Genomic DNA, 20,725 nt, shown 5'->3' on the forward strand with positions numbered 1-20,725 from the left:
GGTACACTCGCCTCCCCCTGTATCCTTTGAGGTGCTTTCAGGAGCTCCTGACGAATTCCAGCTGTGACTCATCCCTGATACTGGGTGGGTCTCTTTCCAGAGCATCCTCTGGGATGGCTGTTCACGTGCCGGGGTTGAAACTGCCCTTTCCCACTCATTGGAGCAGAGGAGGATCTTAGCCTGAGATGAATGAAAACCCAAACAGGTGTTTCATTTTGGGCAGGTCCATATAGAAGGGAATGCTCAGCCAGGAATATTTAGACACTCATGAGAATCAGTGACAAGGCAGCTGGCCACGTCCAGGAAGCAGGATACAAAGGGGGAAGTTAGAGGCATCTCAAAATGGCTAAGAACTTGCTAATGGTACTGCTACTCACCCTCCTCAGCCAAGGTAAAGCAAGACTGGCTGCCTTGATAGACTCCTTTCTGTTGATATTCAATCCCAACTCTGCTTTTATTCTATTTATCTTATTATTCTACTTTCCTTGGAAGTTTTGCAGCTCTTTTTCTTAGGGAAGAATCTTTACTTTTGTTTTGTATTTGTGCCTTAGGGGGAAAAAAAACGGTATGCAGCTCTGTTCTGGAGCACTTTCTCTTGATCCAAACCCTTTTGGTCTTTTTTAGATTAGGTTTAACTGTTTCTGTGCTGTAGGAGCCTTAGAATCTGTTTTACGTTTCCGTTAAAGTGAAATTTTGTTAGCATCTCTAACTTTCCCATCCATTCTGCTTTCCAACACACGGCATTTCTCAGTCTTTGCAACTTTAAGGTGCATGGATTTCAAACTCTCAGGATTCTCCAGCCAGCATGCTACCTTGGGAAATCTATACATCGTAAAGATGTCAGGGTTGAGAAACTCTGTTCTGACACATTCAGAGTATTAGAAACAAAGGTTTTGCTTCAGAAGGGACTTTACCTTCAGCAATGCAAGATTGTTTATAACTGTAGGTCCCAAAAGCGCTTTTTCAGAAGGCAACTATGCTTTGTTTTTCCTTGAAGATGTTTCGCTTCTCATCCAAGAAGCTTCTTCAGTTCTGTCTGAATGGTGAAGGATGGAAGGATTGATATTCCTTGCAGTCCTCTGGTCGTTAGCACTCTTTCTGAGAGTCATTGAGGCCACTTGGAGGTTTATCTGTGCCTTCAGAGTCACCTGAAGAATGCAAATGGGTTGTGGAACCTTCTTGGAACTGGTGAAGCCAAACGACTTCAAGGAAAAACGACATCCAATTGCATTTTTAAAATGCACCTTTGGGAAACCATGACCTGGATGACTGAGAAATTCCATAGACATTGATATAGGTAATTTCCCTCCCCCCACACTCCATATATAGAATTCAATTCACAGCAATAGCTCAGTTGGCTCCGGAATATTGAGGGCTGAAGTCCACTGTTGGAGAATATTTCAGTTGAAATACCTAGTGTAGATTATCCCAAAGGTGCTTTTCCAAGAGGCAGCTGGACTTTCTGGTTTTTCTTTGAAGACATTTCACTTCTCATCCAATAAACTTCTTCAGCTCTTACTGAATGGTGGGGAATGAATGGATTTACACTCCTTGCAGACAGCTGGTTCATTTGCATTCTTTTAGCGAGTTGTTAAGGCCACCTGGAGGTTTATCTGTGTTGTTAGGGTCATCTGAATGGTGCAAATGGGTGTGGAGCCTTCTTGGATCTGTTGAAAGGACTGAACCATGACCTGGATGATTGAGAATCTCCATAGACTTGTAGTGAAAATAAAACCTGATAAGAGTTTATTGTGCAAAGAAAAACCAACAAGTTTAATGGATCATTGCAACTTAATAATTGTTTGTAGCACTTAGGACTGTTCAAGTACCCATTGATGCTGGCCAACCCAAGATCTGTGGACACTTGGAAGAAGCATGATAAACCTCAATGCATTGTTTGTATCCAGTTGCAATAACAGGGCAATTATTGAGCACATACAAACTGTAATAATAAGGCAAGAATATCTGCAACAAGTTTGTCAGGTTTGAAAGAAAACATATTATAAAATATTAAAATGAATATTAAGGTTTGTCCTGCCAATCAGTGGACAGACACCGTGTCCAGCCTGCAGATAAAGAAAACCTGTCTTCATTTTTTTAACACGTGAAAAATAAATTTAGCTGCTTCTTCCCAACTATGTTGCAAAACGAACAAGTCACCTAGAAAATGATTGAGAGAAGAGACAGTTCTATTCCTTTATAAACAGTTTTAATGTATTTTAGTTCAGGTAGGGTATCTGTATAAGTAAGTAACTTGATATGTAAAATATTTCATTTTTTCAAAAGCTAGCGACTGATTTTTAAAAAAAAGTTAAACAGCTTCTGGAGTTGGTTGAATTTCAGAATGCTCAATGCAGCTGGAATAAAGAGAGAGCATTCTGATGTTGTTCAAAGTAATAGAATATATTGCTGGCGGCTCAGCCATCGATGTCCAATGGGGATTATTTGTGCATAACTGTATATCGGATTTTAACCTCCGTTCACTAGCTTGTGACAATTCCGCACTGAATTCAGTGGGACACAGGGCTGGGATGCTGGGGGTCTGCAGGGGTTTGGGAGAGCCCCTAGCTAGGATTCTGTGCAGTTCAGAAAACCCCCAAATCCCACCCTAACCACCCCATCCTGCCCGTTCCAGGAATCCCCACACGGCCCATTTTGGATGAAGGTAAGTGCAAGGCCCACACAGAGGCTCAGGGAGGGAGAAAAACGAGCCTCCCGGAAGTTTGGAAAGGCCGGAAATGGGCCTGTCTCCGGCGTCCAGAGAGCCTCCGGAGCCCAGGGAGGCCGTTTCTGGGGATGGCAAAAACACTCAACCGTGCGCTGTGGTGCAGGAGGCTGACTAGGCCACGCCCACCATGGCCACGCCCACCCAGCAACCAGCCAGAGAACCCCTTGATAACATTTTTGAAGCCCACCCCTGGTGGGACAGACTTGTGAGGAAACATGCCTTACTTAGAATGGAAATGTGCTTTATATATATTTATTTATATGTGCTTTATATATATATATATTCTTCAGTGGTGAGATTCAAATTTTTTTACTACTGGTTTTGTGGGCGTGGCTTGGTGGGCGTGGCAGGGGAAGGCTACTGCAAAATCCCCATTCCCTCCCCACCCCACTAACCTGCTTTCCAGCTCTGTTCTCCTGTGCAGGGCAACCAAAGAAGACCCAGCCAATCAGCTGGGACTCAGGAGGCGGAGAATACATGGGGGCGGGGCCAGCCAGAGGTGACATTTGCTGGTTCTCCGAAATATTCAACATTTCCAGTTCTCCCGAACTGATGAGAACCTGCTGAATGCCACCTCTGGTTTCTTGTATTTGCGTGTTAGTGGTCAACACCGGCAGCCGGGTAGGAAAACTACATCCACGTGGGAACCGTTACATCCAGGTCAGCCTCAGGAACTAACAAACATAGGAAGCAACAAGTCAAGACGAACTCAAAGTCAACAATGGGACTGGGGGGGAAAAAAGTGACTTAACCAACGTTGTTTTCACTCTTATAACTCTTGCTGCATCACCAAGATCATGTGATCAAAACGGGATGCTTGGCAACTGACTCGTATTTATGACAGTTGCTGTGTTCTGGAGTCACGTAATTTCCCTTTGACAATCTCCTGACAAGCAAAGTCAATGGGGAAATTAAATTCACTTAACAATCGCGCTACTAACGTAAGAACTGCAGTGACTTCACTTAACAACTGTGGCAAGAACAGTCGTAAAATGGGGCACAACTCACTTAACAACAACTGTCTTGCTTAGCAATGGAAATGTTGGGCTCAACTGCAGTCATAAGTCGAGGACTACCTTGTGCCGAGTTGCCCATCAGGCTGAGTCTTCCAACGTTTTATTTGCTTGCTAGTTAGCAAGTTCTCTGAGGTTTCCTGATGTTTTCTTGTCATCTCCTCTCTGCATTCAATAAAAAGATTAGACTCATGTATTGCAATAACTTGGCTTTATTAGTTTGGATTAATGTATTATATAAGTCCAGGATTGCAGAAGCTGGTTGCTGGCTTAGCAAGTTACTTACACTATGAGTTAATCAATAAACAACTCAATAAACAGTTTGTTGCAAGATACAATCCAGTCCCATATATTTCCTGAACTATCTGAACAGGGATAGGTTTATTGGCAATAATAAACTAGCCTAATAGTGAAGCTGAGGAGACGTGTTTCTACTTGCCTAAAGTAGATAATAGCACATCACAACTCCACCCCTCAAAAGGCTACCTTAAACATCACTTAGTTTCTTCCAAGCTCATGGAATTGACAGGGAAACAGAATAATTAGACACAAAACTAGACTTTCTTCTTGGTTCCACATACCACCCCACCCCACCCCCAAGACTCTTAAAACTCTGGGTTTAAAATTAAAAGCACTTCTCTCAATAGGAAGTTTCCAGTCTTCAGTGTTCTCTGTCACATAATTGCAAAGGCAGGATGATTAGCTACGGTGATAAATATGGAAAGAGATCAAAAAGGCGAAAATAAAGATGAACCCAGTTTCACATTTCTGGTTCCTGAAACTGGGTGTTAAAAGTTCTTTTCATAGCAATTGGGTTTCCCAAAAATCCTTTGGTTGCATGGTTTATGCAAAACACGTCCCTTTAGGCATAGGCATTGTACTTATTTTGTATATTATTTATTAAATTTATGTGCCACCTATCTCACTGTTGAGCGACTTCCAAGTTCACAGTGCACAGATTTAAAAATATATGGAACATTTTAAATATATTCTGCATTTATTGTCTTCTTTCTTATCCAATCCATGTTGTTTCTTTCTTTGTAGCATTAAATAAATGCATAAACAGAGGCTTCTAACCATTCCTTCCCTTCAGTTGCCTCTGTGCTTGTGTTCAGTTAAGGATTTGGATATTCTCTGAGTTGGGTGGACTATAAAAATCTTAAAGCAGGGGTGCCCAACCTTGGCAACTTCAAGACACATGGACTTTTAATTCCCAGTTGGATGGGGAATTCTGGGGGTTGAAGTCCACAGGTCTTAAGGGAATAAAGAGTACTACAGTCTTAAAGTAATTTTTCTTGTTTTCTTCCCAGTGTTTTGCCTGCAGTGTAATACATGCCACGGAGAATACAATTGTGTTGGACAGAACATGACCTGCGAAGATTCCTCAGCCAGCTGCACAACTTCAGTCCGAAAGGCACATGTCTGTGAGTGTCATTCGTCACAAGCATTGTCTGCATTGTGTGGTCCAGAAAAAAATCAAGTTGGCCACGATGGTACAATCGAAGCTCTGCCCACTTTTCAAACTAGGTAGTAGAGCTTTGATCGTACTGCTACGGCTACCTTCTTGACCTGACCAGCAGATGCCCCTGTTTGTACAACAATTTTCTTGTCTTCTGCAAAGAAGTTGGAACATGGGTGGTTTGAACATAGCAAAACAATGGGCGGCTGTGTTGGAAAAGTCACTTTCGTGGGTTCCATTGTTTGCAAATGCTGCAATTACTGGTGTAGAATGCAGAGTAACAGAGTTGGAAGGGACCTTGGAGGTCTTCTAGTCCAACCCCTCCTCTGCTCAAGCAGGATGTGTAGGGCCAGCCAGGGGTGAGATCTGGAGCAATAGTGGGATTCAAAAATGTTTACTACTGGTTCTGTGGACGTGGCTTGGTGGGTGTGACAGGGGAAGATACTGTAAAATCTCCAGTCAGAGATGGGATTTGCCGGTTCTCCTAACTACCCAAAATTTCCGCTACTGGTTCTCCAAAACTGGTCAGAACCTGCTGAATACCCCCTCTGGTTTGGGGGTTCTTCGAACTGCACAGAATCTTAGCTAGGGGCCTTTCTGAACCCCTGCAAACCCCCAGCAGCCCAGTCCTGGCTATTGGACACCCCTAGTCCTTCTTTTCATTAAGCTAGACACACCCAATTCCCGCAATCGTTCTTCATATGTTTTAATTTATGATTTGAAAAATCCCTGAACACTAATGATAGTACAGCCATCCCTGCTCTTTGAATTTCCTGGAGTGCAGAGAGAGGAAGCAAGAAATAAGGGAAGTATAATGGTATGTGGGAAAGACCTTGGGACACAGAGCAATGAAAAGGGTAGATAAAAGACAACATAACTTGCAGCTGTATGGAGGGTGAGGCAGTGGCTCAGAAGAAACCCTCCCTAGTTTCTTGAGCAGTTCAGGGAGTAAATTATATATTCAGACTGGCAAGATTGATATTGGCATCCCAGATAGAAATCGCAACCCGATGAGCTAGTTCTACTTTATTGTAAAGTTATCTTGGCAGAATCTGTCAAGTCTGAAAGTACAATCCTCCACCCACAGCTTCCTTTACAACCCTAGAATTAAAAGGTAAAGGGTTCCCCTCGCACATACGTGCTAGTCGTTTCCGGCTTTAGAGGGTGGTGCTCAACTCCATTACAAAGCCAAAGAGCCAGCGCTGTCCGAAGATGTCTCTGTGGTCATGTGGCCGGCATGACTAAATGCCAAAGGTGCACGGAACACTGTTACCTTCCCACCAAAGTGGTCCCTATTTTTCTACTTGCATTTTTACATGCTTTTGAACTGCTAGGTTGGCAAAAGCTGGGAAAAGTAACAGGAGCTCACTCCGTTATGTGGCGCTAGGGATTTGAACCGCCAAACTGCCGACCTTTCTGATCGACAAGCTCAGTGTCTAAGCCCCTGAGCCACCATGTCCTCTTACCCTAGAATTAGGGAGGGTCTTTTCTAAGCTTCTTGCCCCACCCATTGTCCAGTTGTGGACTATGCTGTCTCTTATCTGACCATTCCCTTGGCAGCATTTCTCTGTCTGTCTCCCAAGGTCTTTCTCACATTCTGTTAACAGTATTGATCTCCAAACCTGTCAACTTGAAGACTTATGGACTTCAACTCCCAGCTGGCTGGGGAATTCTGGGAGTCGAAATCCACTAGTCTTCAGGTTTGGAGACCTCTGCATTACAGGAAAGGATATTCAGTTTTCCAAAGCCAAACACAGGAAGAGAATTCAAGAGTTTTATTTGTCGAAATAAAACAAGGAAAACCAACTAATTCCATTCATGTTGTGGGGAGGTAGAAAGAAGTATTGGAAAAAACAGTATTATCTATCCTGACCGGGTCGTGGATTCTCCAGCCTAAAAAATATATATATATATATTTCCATCTCTTCTTTTTTTCCCTCAGCTTTTCTGGAATTCCAGACCGTGAGGAAAGGCTGCGCTCGACAGCTCTATCCATTTGAATCTTTTTCCATGACTTCGCATCTTGTGACTCTCTCGTACCAAGCAAACTATTGTGCGGAGGATGGCTGTAACAACGAGACCTACTTCGGTGAGTCCTGAAGGGGAGCCCCTTCAAACTGGGCCCGGGAGGGGTCCTCCCCCCAAAAGAATTTTTATTTTTATCCCACCATTTTTATTTAGATCCCACCTTTATTATTTTTATAAACAACTTGACAGTGAATATATCTAATATTCTTTCCTTCTCCTGTTTTCCCCACAACAACAATCCTTGAGGTCGGTTGAGATAAGAGGGAGGAATGACCTCACCCCTTTCCTAAGAGGTCTGTAGGGGGCGTGCATAAGCGCACCAACGTGCCTACCGTCCCTGTCCTATTGTTTCTCTTATTTTTTTATTTTTCATATATGTACCCATTTCATGTATTCACAACTATGTATACTCTTATACTTATTATCTTGTAAACAATTGGCAAATCAAATAAATAAATAAATAAATAAATAAAATAAATTGGCCTAAAGTCACTCAGTCGGCTTTCATACCTAAGGTGAAACTAGAACTCACCGCCCCCTGGTGATTGGCTCAAAGTTACCCAGCCAACTTTTATGCCTAGAATAGGACTAGAACTCATCATCTCCTGGTGATTGGCCCAAAGTCATCCAGCCGGCTTTCATGCCTAAAATGGGACTAGAACTCACCGCTTCCTGGTGATTGGCTCAAAGTTACCCAGCCGGCTTTCTAAGGCAGGGCTAGAACTCCCAGTCTCTTGATTTCTATCCCGGGGCCTTAATCAGTAGATCAAACTGGTATTTTGAATTAAACTACAATTCCTCGAATTTTCATTCAGCCGACTAGGAATTCTGGGGATTGGAATTCAGCACAAAGAGCATGACGTTGGGAAAGGCTGCACAGGGGTCTAATATAAACCACAACGAGGAAAAAAATGACAAGTTGTGTGGTGATGTTACAATACAAATCTCCCGCTTTTTCACTTGCACCTGAAGTATATAAGTCAGCTAGTTTGCCAAGTGATGTTGCAAGGCACTTATTTGTCCCCCCGCCCCCCAAAAAAAGATCCCTATGAAAGATTGATATATGGGATAAGGGCTTTGGTAGCCGTTTGTCCATCCTTCCTTTGGGGCAGTATTTATTCTTATTAGTTCATCGCACAGTCAGCCAGACATTTAGACTGGATTTGTCATTTTTATCATATTGAGTCCTTCCCAAGGACCTTTGATAGGCAAATGTTGATTGTTGGTATTTTTAGTATTATCTCAATGTGTTCAACTCACCTAAGCCACACTGGACTCTATGCTCTTCTTACCTAAAAAACCTAATTCTATTCCCCTATTGTGACGTTTGGGGGTAGAAAGTATGAAAATGAGACATTAGTTTGAGTTGAGCTGGGCTGGCATTCCGCGGAGATTCTCTGTCAGCTTGAAAGCAGCTTCACAGACTGGCCTTCCAGGTCTGTTTCTCCACAATTGAAGAACAGAACTTTCTGACTCAATTTGTAGAGATTCTCAGTCATCCAAGTCTTGGTTGTCCCCAAAGTGCTTTTTTTCAGGAGGCAGCTGGACAACGTTCTGACTCGGTTGCACTTTAGTTCATTGCTAAGCAAGGATTTTTGTTTTTAAGAGGCTGTGGCTCCATTTCTCCATTAGAGGGAGCTCTTCTTCCCCTTTGTCTTTCCAAACTTCTGAGCTTCGGGTCTTATAAGGGGAATGATGACTTCATAGCTTGGCAGTTCCCCTTAGTAGTTTCTAGAGGAAAAAAAGCAAAAGGATGAAATTGGCAAGAACCAGATAATTAGCTTTCCTTTTCCTTTTCCTTTTTTTTTTTTAAATATTGAGTGGGGATGGGAACAGCCTTATTGCAAGACGTGGGGCAGCTGAGTTGGAAGAAGAATTTGTTCTTGACTTCTGAAAGTATTTCAGACTTTTTCATTGATTGATCTATAAGGGCAGGTCCTTCCTTATTTCTTCCTCTGACCGTTAAGCCACTGGGGCTCCTCCCTCTCTTATCTCATTGATTCCTAGGCTGCATCTCTTCCCCTTGTCTCCCCAAGGTCATTCGCACATTTTACTACAGAAACTGAGCAGGGCTGGGTTTGATTTGCGCTTGGAAAGGAAACCACCTAGAACAGGGGTGTCAAACTCACAGCCTGTGGGCTGTATGCATCACACTCTGGCCACCCCCACCCCCAGTTTGGCAAAGAGGAAAAAGTCATGCTACATCAGATGGCAACAACGTGACGCCTTGAGTTTGACACCCTAACCTAGAAATATCAGGACTGTAGGCTTGACTGGAAAATTGAAAAAGATCCCAGAAAATATATTGGCAAGCTGTTTTTGAACATATGTTGACCAGGAACCCACAAAGACCTAGCTTTAACTTAACCCCAACTGTACAACAGCTGGAACAGTGATTGGCGGTTAATTTCTACCCTTTTGTGTGCCTCTTCCCCAGTCTCTCATCCTGCCCCAACCAATCACATGCGCTGCCATACCTGTGCCTCCCAGGGAGCCTGGTGTCCTGAAGCTTCTCGCACTCAGATCAGCTGTGTTGGGCATCAGGAGCAATGTGTGGATCTTGACATCACTGGGAAGTTGGGTAAGTAGCTGACGAAAAATCTGGGAAAGAGAAAGAAAGAGGTAGGTAGATTGGAGATGGGGGCGAATGGCTGGATTAAGATGAATGGAAGAGTTGTACCACTGTTCTTAATTTGATTATTTGAATAATCTGTTTTACTGGAGAAGAGCGCGTGCACATTATCCTGAACCATACCTAACCAAAAATCTGAATTCAGACAACATGCTAAGATCCCCAAAAATCAGCTAAGGTGATTTTGATACACAAATGCAGCTTCTAAGTTTGTAACTGACTTGTGAAATGCTCTAGAGGAACACAGCTGATGAGAAGGCAGCATATGCCAACCAGATTCAGAAAAGCACACCTGAGGAAAATCAAAACAAAATTATGCTGTCAGCCCACAAAAAGATTTCTTAACGTTGTTGTAGCCAAAGCCCATGTCATAGATTTGGTTGTGAATATAGCTTATGTGTATATTGGATTGGGTTTGAGACCCCAAGAACCACGAAGGACATGTGGAGTTACTTCTGAGCAGTTCCCTTTAATGTTCTTCACCTAAAGACAGAATCTTGCCAAAGTAAGGAACTTATTTGCATCATTATAGATATAACTTCTTACACTCTCTTTCTCCCAACCAAACTTTGCATGCTTTGCTATCTTTTTTTGCCCTCTGGAATGCAACTTCTTCCTTCTGGAAAACCAGGCTACATTCCACTGCAGTGGGTAGTAACTTTTACCACCGCAACACCCAACCTCCATCCCTGGATGATACCTTTATTTGGATTGACAAGGAATGTGCAACTTTTGCTAAGTTCTCCAGAACTATTTCTTAGTATACTACATAAGCAGAGAATGGGGACATTAAATAAAAGGGACCAAGCTGTGAGATCTGGCTAATCGTTCATGAAGCTAGACTGAAAGGCCATCACTTAGGTACCCCCAAGTGCTGAGATATGCCTTACTTAACCATTGTCCTCTCTCTCTGACTAAAAAGGTGATGAGGTAGGGATAACACTCAGTGCTGTGGATATAATGGACCCACTCTATCAAACCTCCTTCTTAATAGGTCCGTATTCCAACCTCAAGCTGAAAGGCTGCGCCAATCTCCCCCGGTGTGAGGATACTTTGAGCTTTTACTCAGGAAGCCAGATCATCCACGCCAGCTGCTGCAATACTCCGCTTTGCAATACCTTCACTCCAGGTAATCCTCCCCCTCGATTACACGTGGCACATAGGCAGGGGTGGGTTGCAACCAGTTTAACAACCGGTTCTATGAGTGTGCACAGCATTCAGTAAACACCAATTTGAACCTCTCCAGCTCACCTTCTAGCTCTCCCCGCTAAGTAGAACAGCTGAGCGGCAAAAGAAGGAAATGTAAGACAGGGTAGGGCGGGCCAACGGATCGTTCGTACGGTTCACTAGAACCGGCCTGAACTGGCAACAGCCCATCACTCTGTATAGGACTGCATCATTTCAAAATCCAAGGGTCACTTCAGGATGCATTTATTGGTTTACTAGACACCTGTGACTCACTGGGGTCATTGTTTCAGAGGTTTAGCAGCTTTCTCGATGCCCTCAACATAGCAGAGCTTCTAATCCACTGGAAAAGTTTTTTTTTAACATTTCAGGGAAATATTCAGAGACGTGTCTGCCAGGAAAGTAGCCCATGTTGAATTGTACAGCCCAGTCACACATTAGCAGCTGACCACAAGAAATATTTCAGGGAAAAGAAGTTTGCTCATCCGTCTAGCTACCATATACGGCAGCTCATTTTCATTTATTTTCTTACTTATCTCTCGCCTTTACTGTTTTTACAAATAACTCAAGGCAGTGAACATATCCAACACCTTCTGCATCCTATTTCCTCCCCCCCCAAACAACAACAACCCTGTGAGGTGGGTTGGGCCAAGAGAGAGGAACTGGTCTAAAGTCACCCAGCTGGGTTTTTAAAAAAATGAGATTAGAATTCACCATCTCCTGGTGATTGGCCCAATGTCCCCCGCCGGCTTTCATGCCTAAGGCAGGACTAGAATTCACAATCTCCCGCTTTCTAGCCTGGTGCCTTATTGGACTTCTCTTCGCTTCCTCATTTCCCCTCGCAAACCACCAAATGCTTCTCAGCAAGAAGGAAATTTGCAAAGGTGGAAAATTTGCAAAGGTGGGTTTCCAAACAGACCAAGTTTCAAAACATAGCATGGATTGCATCTGATCTATGCACAAAAGAGAATTCTGGGCAGCTTATGTAGGTCATGGTGGAGAAAGAGACTCTCTGAAATCTCTTATTTGTGTGAAGCAGTACCCTCCTGGTTTGACTCTTCCTATGAACAGCCTGAAACTCAATGTCCTGATCATGACACACAAACGTTCATAGATTGTTTCCTGCTTCGTATCTCCACTTCCTTCAGACTTGCACCTGGAAAGCCAGGCTCCAAACGGATTGGAGTGCTACAGCTGTGTGGATGGACAGGGCTCTGGAGGTAGATGTTCCAACAAGACCATCTCCAAAGTGAAGTGCACCGGTGTTCGTAACATGTGCCTGGAAGGAATTGGCAACAGCCGTAAAGGTGAGTGTTTGACCTTCAGAAATTTTCTACTTTGGCTTATATCGGGGTCTCCAAATTTGGCAACTTTAAGACTTGTGGACTTCAGCTCCCAGAATTCACCAGGCAACAATTTTAAGACTTGTGGATTTCAACTCCCAGAATCAACTTGCCGGGTGTTAACCTAAATGAAGCCAGGTCTGGCATACATAATTCACAGTCACCTGTGACCCTATTCTGTTCTGTTCTGTTCTATTATATTCTACTCTACTCTACTCTACTCTACTCTACTCTACTCTACTCTACACTACACTACACTACACTACACTACACTACACTACACTACACTACACTACACTCTACTTTACTCTAGAGACAAGTCTAACCACAATTTTTGCACTTCCTTTTTCGTCTTGCTTAAAGGACGACAGTAGAATAGGGAACCACAAAGGTTCCATGTTTAGATGGTCATAAGATAGACTAGACCAGGGCTCTCCAAACTTTGTAACTTTAAGAATTGTGGACTTCATGCTGGCGGCAGAATTCTGGGAGTTTAAGTGCACAAGTCCACAAGTCATAATACTGCCAAGTTTCGAGACCCTGGACTAGAACTTAGACAGCCAGTGACAGTCTACAAACTTGGCAACTTTGAGACTTGTGGCCTTCAACTCCCAGAATTCCTCATGCTGGCTGGGGAATTCTGGGAGTTGAAATCCACAAGTCTTAACATTACCAAGTTTGAAGATCCCTGGACTAGAAACTTAGACAGTCCATGACTCCAGAATGGAGACATATCTTAACTCTTGGGGGAGGAGGCTCACTCAGTCTCTTCCAGGTCTAATCAACTCTTGGATTGATATTGTTGGCTACTCTCCTTCTCTCTGTCAGGTTTCCAAGTGATGAAATCCATTTAAAAAGAAAAGAGCAAAGTCCATCTTCTAAAACATTTTTTTTATTTAGAAAAACATCAAATTGGCAAAGTCTGTTGTAATTCCAGATCTGACACAACCCAGAATTACACCACATAACATTGCAAATTAGAAACAGCTCCCAAAAGTCACATTCCCCAATAGAAATAAATCAACGTTTCCTGGGGTCATCAATCTCCACCTCCAGGTCACAGCATGGTCAGCTTTTGTTCCCACGGGAAGAAGAACCACCTAGCCTAAACAACTCTCTCTATCTCCACTCCTCCCCCCTTAGGAATGTGGCAAGCCCGAAACCCCCCCCCCCATAACTAGCAAAGAGAAAGAAAGAAAAGGAATATATAATAAGGCTAAATAAAATGACTACACGTATATCAGTGTTGGGCTTGACACTCTCCTTTTCCTTTCAGCTGGGGAAGAAGTGAGCTTGGTGACTTTCAAAGGCTGTGCTTCCCCTGCCATGTGCCAGAGCTCTCTCTTAGAATTGGTGCAGGAGCTGGAAGATGCTGACATCATCTGTTGCCAAGGGAATCTCTGCAACAACCGCATTGTAGACGGCGTGATCACGGAACCCCGAGACTCTGCTGACAGCCCCGAAAACACTGAGGATGTAGGATGTGTCACATTCGACTACAAGCCGTCTGAGCCTACACCCAAATCTGATTGCTTCGATTCAGATGAGATGGAAGATCTCATGGTGTTGGTGGACTCGCCTCCTGGTGAGGGCCCATCTCCTAGAAACCACACTGATAAGGAGACTGTCTACATGGTTGATGAAAAGAAAGCGAGTGAGAATTTGGTCAACGAGAGCCATGTCCGACCTTCGTCCCATCACGACCAGACCTTCGTAGGTGGAAAACCCTACGAGGAGACTCTTTCTGGAAATTCTTCTGAAAGCAGAGAAACGTCTTTTTCTACTGGCGATTCACATACTGGACATGGTTCTTCAGGCAGCTCCTTGGCTACCACAAACCTGGAGACAAGCAATTCGACTTCTGGTTACCCTGGTGGTGTTGCTCTACTGATCCCATTCATTGTTCCCCAGAGAAACAAGACCGCTTCTCCTACGACTCCCTCCCCCATCCAGACAAGTACCTCCAAAGAAGTTTTGATAGCTTCTAGCAATGATGACAAATGTGAGACAAAGGAGAAGTGCCTCAGCTCTGGGGGGCACTTCATAGTCACCAAGGAGAAGGACCATGAAGGTTCTTCTTCCAGCCACCCTGCATCTTCTTCTCATGGAAGCAGGACCCCAGTAAACACTTCCAGCTCTGCTGAAGATGCTCCCGATGCTGGCAACTTTCTCAGAGAAGGAAGCAATCAAGAATCAGAATCCTATTCCTCATCCACTGAAAACATACATAATGCTTCTGTTTTAGCCATAGAAGAACATGGAGCTCCACATTCTCCTGCCACTAATACCTCAGAAAGCACCAACATGGAGCATGGCTATGGAACATCTGGAGGGGACAACTTCATCGTTGATCATAGTATTCCCGTATCAACCCCCACCAGCCGTAATGCAACTTCAGATGGCCTGGCCAGCAATGTTCTTCCCAGACTTCCCATCACATCTATAGATAACAGCTCTTTCATTGTAGAAGGCAAGTATGGAGCAAATGCTTCTGCAGCAGCAAACACCGAGTCCAACTCCATCCACAATCCTGGAATGGGCCTTGTTGTGGCACCTAGTACCTCCCGTCCCAAAACCAAGACTCCGTGCAACCAGACAGGGTGTGAAAACCCATTTGAAGTGAACCTGGTGACTTCATTTGGAGCAGCAGAAGAAGAAGCTACGAGGAACGCTAGCACCTCGTTCTTCAGTGATCCTAAAAGTCCAGAACACAACACAGCGGTAAAAGAGCAACACAACAGTGGAGCTCTCGGCCTCGCCACAAATTTGGGGCTCTTCTCCCTCACTCTTTTGTTAGCTGCCCTTACTTAGTTTTTCGTGATGGAGGAGGAAAGCGCATTCACTTGAAGGGTGACCCAGGTTTATCCCAACCCGCTTCAAGCAAAGAACACGGGAACTTGGGTGGTTCCCACATCCACAGCGCTTACAAAAGGTGTAGGGTGAAATTTGCAAATGAGGAGCTAGATTAAAATTTGGCAAACTTCGGTTTTGCAACAAGAGAATGTGTGTGTGTTTATATTTGTGCAGGAGAGAATGTACCGTACAAAAATGTATACTACAAAGGAATGGGATTTTTTTTCCCCCTGCTGTAAGGAACCGGGGATTGCTTCATAAACCTTGGATACTGTGTAGGGTTGAGCATATATTCAGTTAGATTTGATTCAAAGGGAACTTGATATTGACTCTGGATTAATTCAGTTTGGGATGTTTCTGTGGGAACCTTGATGCTCTCCAAGCTTGCTTGTTTTCTTGCAGACATTTCATTACCAAACTAGTTAACATCATCAGTGCACATGAATGCATATTTCTGTGTAGCCACTGAAACAGCTTTTTCCCCCGCTTACCAAAGAAACCCATTTGGATGTTTCACTTTGGGTATCAAAAATCGCTGTGTTTTCCAAATCGATTCAGTTTTCCCAAATGCACAATTCAAATCTGATATCCAACACAATTTGCACAAATCAGCTGGCACTGAGAAGACTCCAGATTAAATCCTGCTATTTTTTTTCTACTTTTACACTTCTGAAATTGAGTGTTGGAGAAGACTCTTGACAATCCTATGGAAACAAACCAGTGTGTCATAGAACATATCAATCCAGAGTTCTCACTCAAGGCACAAATGACCAGGCTCAAATGGTTTACTTTGGACCCATCATGCAAAGGCCCTGGCTCTCTTGAGAAGTTCATAATGCTGGGAAAGATGGAAGGAAACGGGAAACAGAGGATAACCAGTTGCAAAGTAGATGGACTTGATTACAACAGTGATTGGAAGATCTGAAGGATCAGGTTGAAGACAGATCCTTCTAGAGATCCATCTGTAGGGTTCCTAAGAATCCACACTGATTTGATAGCACATAATCAATACTTTTATTAAATAGCCACGTAGCAGAAGGTCTATGGAGATTCTTAGTCATCCAGGTCATGGTTGTCCCAAAGGTGCTTTCTTAAATAGGTAAATGGACTTTCTTGGTGTTTTTTTTCTACCTTGAAAACATGTCGCTTCTCATCCAACTAGCTTCTTCAGTTCAGTTCCGCTACAACTGAGGAAGCTTTTTGGATGAGAAGCTTTGGAAAAAGCACCTTTGGGATACTTCGCAGAAGGTGTGGCTTGATTCTAAACCAGCATGTCCAAGCTTGGCACCTTTAAGACTTGCAGACTTCAAATACCAGAATTCCCCAGCCAGCTAGGCTATGCTTTGCTGGCTGGGGAATTCTGGGATTTGAAGTCTGCAAGTCTTAAAGTTGCAATGTTAGACATTCCAGCTCTAAACAGCAACAAACATTATGATCTTCTCCATGCTTGGAAAATATGGCAGTTGTAGTCCAACACATCAGAACGGAGGCAGGCTGAAAGAGTCTGCCTGAGTTCTCCTCCATGACTGAATGAAAACCTCTTTGTAAGACTGTTTCCGACATGCCTTTATTGCGCCATACTCTTTGCTCATCCTCTGTTGACTTTTGATTGGTGTTGTATAAAAAAAGGATATTCCAAGATCTTTGCTCATCGAAGTCTTAACCAAATAAGGCCAACATAAATAAAGGTTTTTAAAAAGACAGAAACTGTCGCTTCTGTTTTTGTTTTTCCGTTCTATTTCCCTTGAATGAGACATTTCAAACTCTGTGGATTTTCACACAAAATGGTGCAATCCTACCACATCACAAACATGCCCCAGTCATCTTGTTTTTCTGCCTTGCCCCCATGAAATGTCCTTTGTCCAAGAGCAGATCTAAGATCAGAGATGCCAAGATGGGGGTGGGATGTGTGTACGAGGGACGTGGCAAAATGAGGTGCACGACAAAAGCAAAGTCCCATCTCTTCGAAGAATATTTCACAGTACGCAGGCAGCTTGTCATAGTTCCAATCTACTTTAAAAAGCTTTTCTGTTAAGAAGTGATCTTCTGCTGTGGATGTCATTGTATGGAAGACTGTTTCCATTCGTTCACCCCAGAGGTGGGATTCAGCAGGTTCTGACCAGTTCTGGAGAACCGGTAGCGGAAATTTTGAATAGTGCAGAGAACTGGCAAATACCTCCTCTGACTGGCCCTGCCTCCATCTATACTCTGCCTCCTGAGTCCCATCTGATCGGCTGGGTCTTCTTTGGTTGCCCTGCACAGGAGAACAGAGCTGGAAAGCAGGTTAGTGGGGGGTGGGTGGGGAAGGAATGGAGATTTTGCAGTAAACTTCCCCCAGGAGTGGGGAAGGAATGAGGATTTTGCAGTATCCTTCCCCTGCCATGCCCACCAAGCCATGCCCACAGAATCGGTAGTAAAAAAAATTGGAATCCCACCACTGGTTCACCAGTCCTACATGGAAGGGTTTCTGCAGGAATAGAGTCCAAAAGGTCAAGAGAGTAAATACAGTTATGGGATTGGAACCTTTCGTTGCCATCTTCATTTTGTGAACCCCATCTCTGCAGACTTCCCTGCCTATGTATTTTTAGCAGAATGACAGAGTTGGAAGGGACCCTGGAGGTCTTCTAGTCCAACCCCCTGCTCAAGCAAAAAAAACGCTATATTATTTCAGATCAATGGTTTCCAATCTCCTCTTAAAAACTTCCAGTGTTGGAGCATCCACAACTTCTGGAGGCAAGTTGTTCCACTGGTTAATTGTTCTCTGTCAGGAAATTTCTCCTTAGTTCTAAGTTGCTTCTCTCCTTGATTGGTTTCCACCTGTTGTTTCTTGTCCTGCCTTTAAGGTGCTTTGGAGAATAGCTTGGCTCCCTCTTCTTTGGGACAGCCCGAGATTTTGGAACACAGCTATCATGTCACCCCTAGTCCAAACCCATGCTCAAGAAGGCGGTCACCTTCCATTTCAGACAAGTAGCTGTCCAGTCTTTTCTTAAAAACCTCCAGTGATGAAGAACCCACAACTTCTGGTGACAAGCTGTTCCACTGGTTATTTGTTCTCACTCTTAGATAGCTTCTTCTTAATTCCAGGTTGGTCCTCTCCTTGATTAGTTTCAAGGAGAAGTTTCAAAGAGTTGGATAATTTTATCCAAAATTCATTAACTCGTTCTTGGAATCAGGCCTAGCAAGAAGGGAGAATTTGATTTTTTTAAAAAATCCACCAGTATTTTTTTTTTTTAGTATTTATTTGATTTGTCAGTCGCTTACAAGATACAGGTATAAGAATAAATATAGTTTTGAATACATGAGATAGATATTTATAAGAAAAATAAAAAAACAATAGGACAGGGACAGTAGGCACATTGGTGCACTTATGCACACCCCCTACAGACCTCTTAGGAAAGGGGTGAGGTCAATAGTAGAAAGTCTAAGGTTAAAGTTTTCGGGGGTTGGGGAAGAAACCACAGAGTCAGGGAGAGTATTCCAGACATTGACCACTCTGTTGCTGAAGTCGTATTTCCTGCAATCAAGTTTGGTGTGGTTTACCTTGAGTTTGTATCTGTTGTGTGCTTTTGTATTGTTATGATTAAAGCTGAAGTATTCATTGACAGGTAGGACATTGCAATGTATGATGTTATATAGTAGCAATGGCAATTCTTTAGATTCCTAATTTAGTAGAGAGGCGATGAAACATTTCTGCACACACCTGTATGGATGGCCTGACTCCAAGTCACATACCTGGGATAATCCAGCTCAACACCACAGCCCATCCCGGTGACTTGAAGATTTGGAATGTGACTTGCAAGCTAAAGGGCTGATTCAGAGAATCACCAAATTATGGAATCACAAGTTTGAAAGGAATTGTTTCAGGCTATTGACTCCAACGTCATGATGCTTGCAGGAATTCAAATCCGGCTGTCAGGTGTAGCTCCGTTCAAGATCCAAGAGAGAAAACCTTAGACTCCATTTTTATAGAGAAAAGGACTTTTACTGAAGTTGAAGTGTCAGCATCAGAAGAAATGAAAATTACATATGAAAAGTTATCCCATGTCCCCACCCCCAATAGTTCAAACTGGACATCCAATCTGAGGTGTGTATAATGTCAGGTGGCGTCTCACACATCTGGTATGCCAAGACGGTTGACCTTGGCCTAGAAAAGATAAGTGGCTGCATCTGTGCAGTAAGCAAGAAAGCATAAGAACTTGTACAATTCACCAACTTCATCCTCCAGCACCAGGGGTGGGATTCAAATTTTTTAACAATCGGTTCTGTGGGTGTGGCTTAGTTGGGGGGCATGGCTTGGTGGTCATGTGACTGGGTGGACGTGGCTTGGTGGTCATGTTATTGGCTGGGCTTGGCCAACTCAATATCAGTCACATCGAAGCACGCATCTCCTCGCCTGGCCTCTCATGACTGTGGGGAAGCTGCAACAGTCGTAAGTGTGAAAAATGGTCATAAGTCACTTTTTTCAGTGCCATTGTAACTTTGAATGGTCACTCCACACAAGCAAAGTACCAGCAAAGGAGGGGGAAAAAACTCCAGAGAAGTTCCTGAGACAGGAAGTCTAGTCCTGCCAAGAATGTAATAAGGGTTAAAGGAGAGGCAGTTTCTGTAAGCAACACCAGAATGTTTCCTTCCTTTCCTTCCTTACAGGATTAGGCCAGGAATTTCTTCTAACAACCGGTTCTCTGAACTGCTTAGAATGTTAACAACCAGTTCTAGCGAATAGGTGCTAACTGGTAGAATCCCACACCTGTCCAGCACCCTTCTCTCCACAAGGCCCAATTATTCCTCAACCCCACCCCCCATTTTTATGGCAGCTGGGAAGAGACAAGCAGAAGAATAAATCTTGGAGGCTGACACCAGCCATCTCCAAGGAACTGCTAGCCAGGTATATTGATGCAGAAATACTAACAATTGCAAAGGGCTCGCAGCCTTTTAAAGCACCACTGTATACTGTCTGCTAGCAAAATGTTTCTCAGTCTTGGCAATTTTAAGAAGTGTGGACTTCAAGTTCCACACTTTTTTAGCCATTCTGCGGCTCTGGAAGTTGAAGTCCATACATCTTAAAGATGCCAAGATTGAAAAACACATCAAATCTAGCACGATCTAGACCCCATTGTGTTAATGCAGTAATAATGAAGACACAAGTCACTTTGGTGATAGCTGGTGGATGTGGCAATTCTTGCAGATCCTAATGAAACCCTAACCATTCTCACTGTCCTTCTCCAACCATCCATCTTAAAGGAGGGTGCCCAGAACCTAACATAATATTCAAGACTGAACACTGCCTCCTTTGGAAACTATTTCTATTGATGGAGCCTAAAATTAAATTTGACGGTTATTTTTTGAAGTACAACACATTCCTGTCTCATATCCTGTGTGTAATCAATTACAGCTGCAGGACCTTTTTTTCACTTCTGTTACTAAGCTGTATTCTTTGTTCTGTTTTCTGTGTTTGATCTCTTTCCTAATGCCAAACTTCCTCTC

General features: G+C 43.5%; 1 protein-coding gene across 1 annotated transcript; it reads left to right on the top strand.

Annotated features, from left to right (window-relative positions):
• The first annotated feature begins 217 nt into the window (after positions 1 to 217).
• LOC113421177 (uncharacterized) lies at positions 218 to 16,520 on the top strand. The gene is made up of 7 exons (XM_026681435.2): positions 218 to 391; positions 5,052 to 5,165; positions 7,143 to 7,289; positions 9,666 to 9,809; positions 10,855 to 10,989; positions 12,194 to 12,352; positions 13,665 to 16,520. The coding sequence occupies exons 1-7, from the start codon at positions 343 to 345 to the stop codon at positions 15,197 to 15,199; spliced, it is 2,283 nt and encodes a 760-aa protein (XP_026537220.2). The 5' UTR covers positions 218 to 342; the 3' UTR covers positions 15,200 to 16,520.
• Positions 16,521 to 20,725: the final 4,205 nt, after the last annotated feature.

Source organism: Notechis scutatus, chromosome 8 (genome assembly GCF_049901735.1).
Source record: "Notechis scutatus isolate UNSWTSFEM ecotype Mainland chromosome 8, rNotScu1.2, whole genome shotgun sequence".
In the NCBI taxonomy this organism is placed as follows: Eukaryota; Metazoa; Chordata; class Lepidosauria; order Squamata; family Elapidae; genus Notechis; species Notechis scutatus.

Bases quoted from the DNA above. Each gene is read 5' to 3' on its own strand.
- LOC113421177 (XM_026681435.2), top strand. From the start codon at position 343: ATGGCTAAGAACTTGCTAATGGTACTGCTACTCACCCTCCTCAGCCAA. The intron at 9,810-10,854 runs GTAAGTAGCTGA...CCTTCTTAATAG, and splicing joins TGACATCACTGGGAAGTTGG to GTCCGTATTCCAACCTCAAG. The intron at 12,353-13,664 runs GTGAGTGTTTGA...TTTTCCTTTCAG, and splicing joins AATTGGCAACAGCCGTAAAG to CTGGGGAAGAAGTGAGCTTG.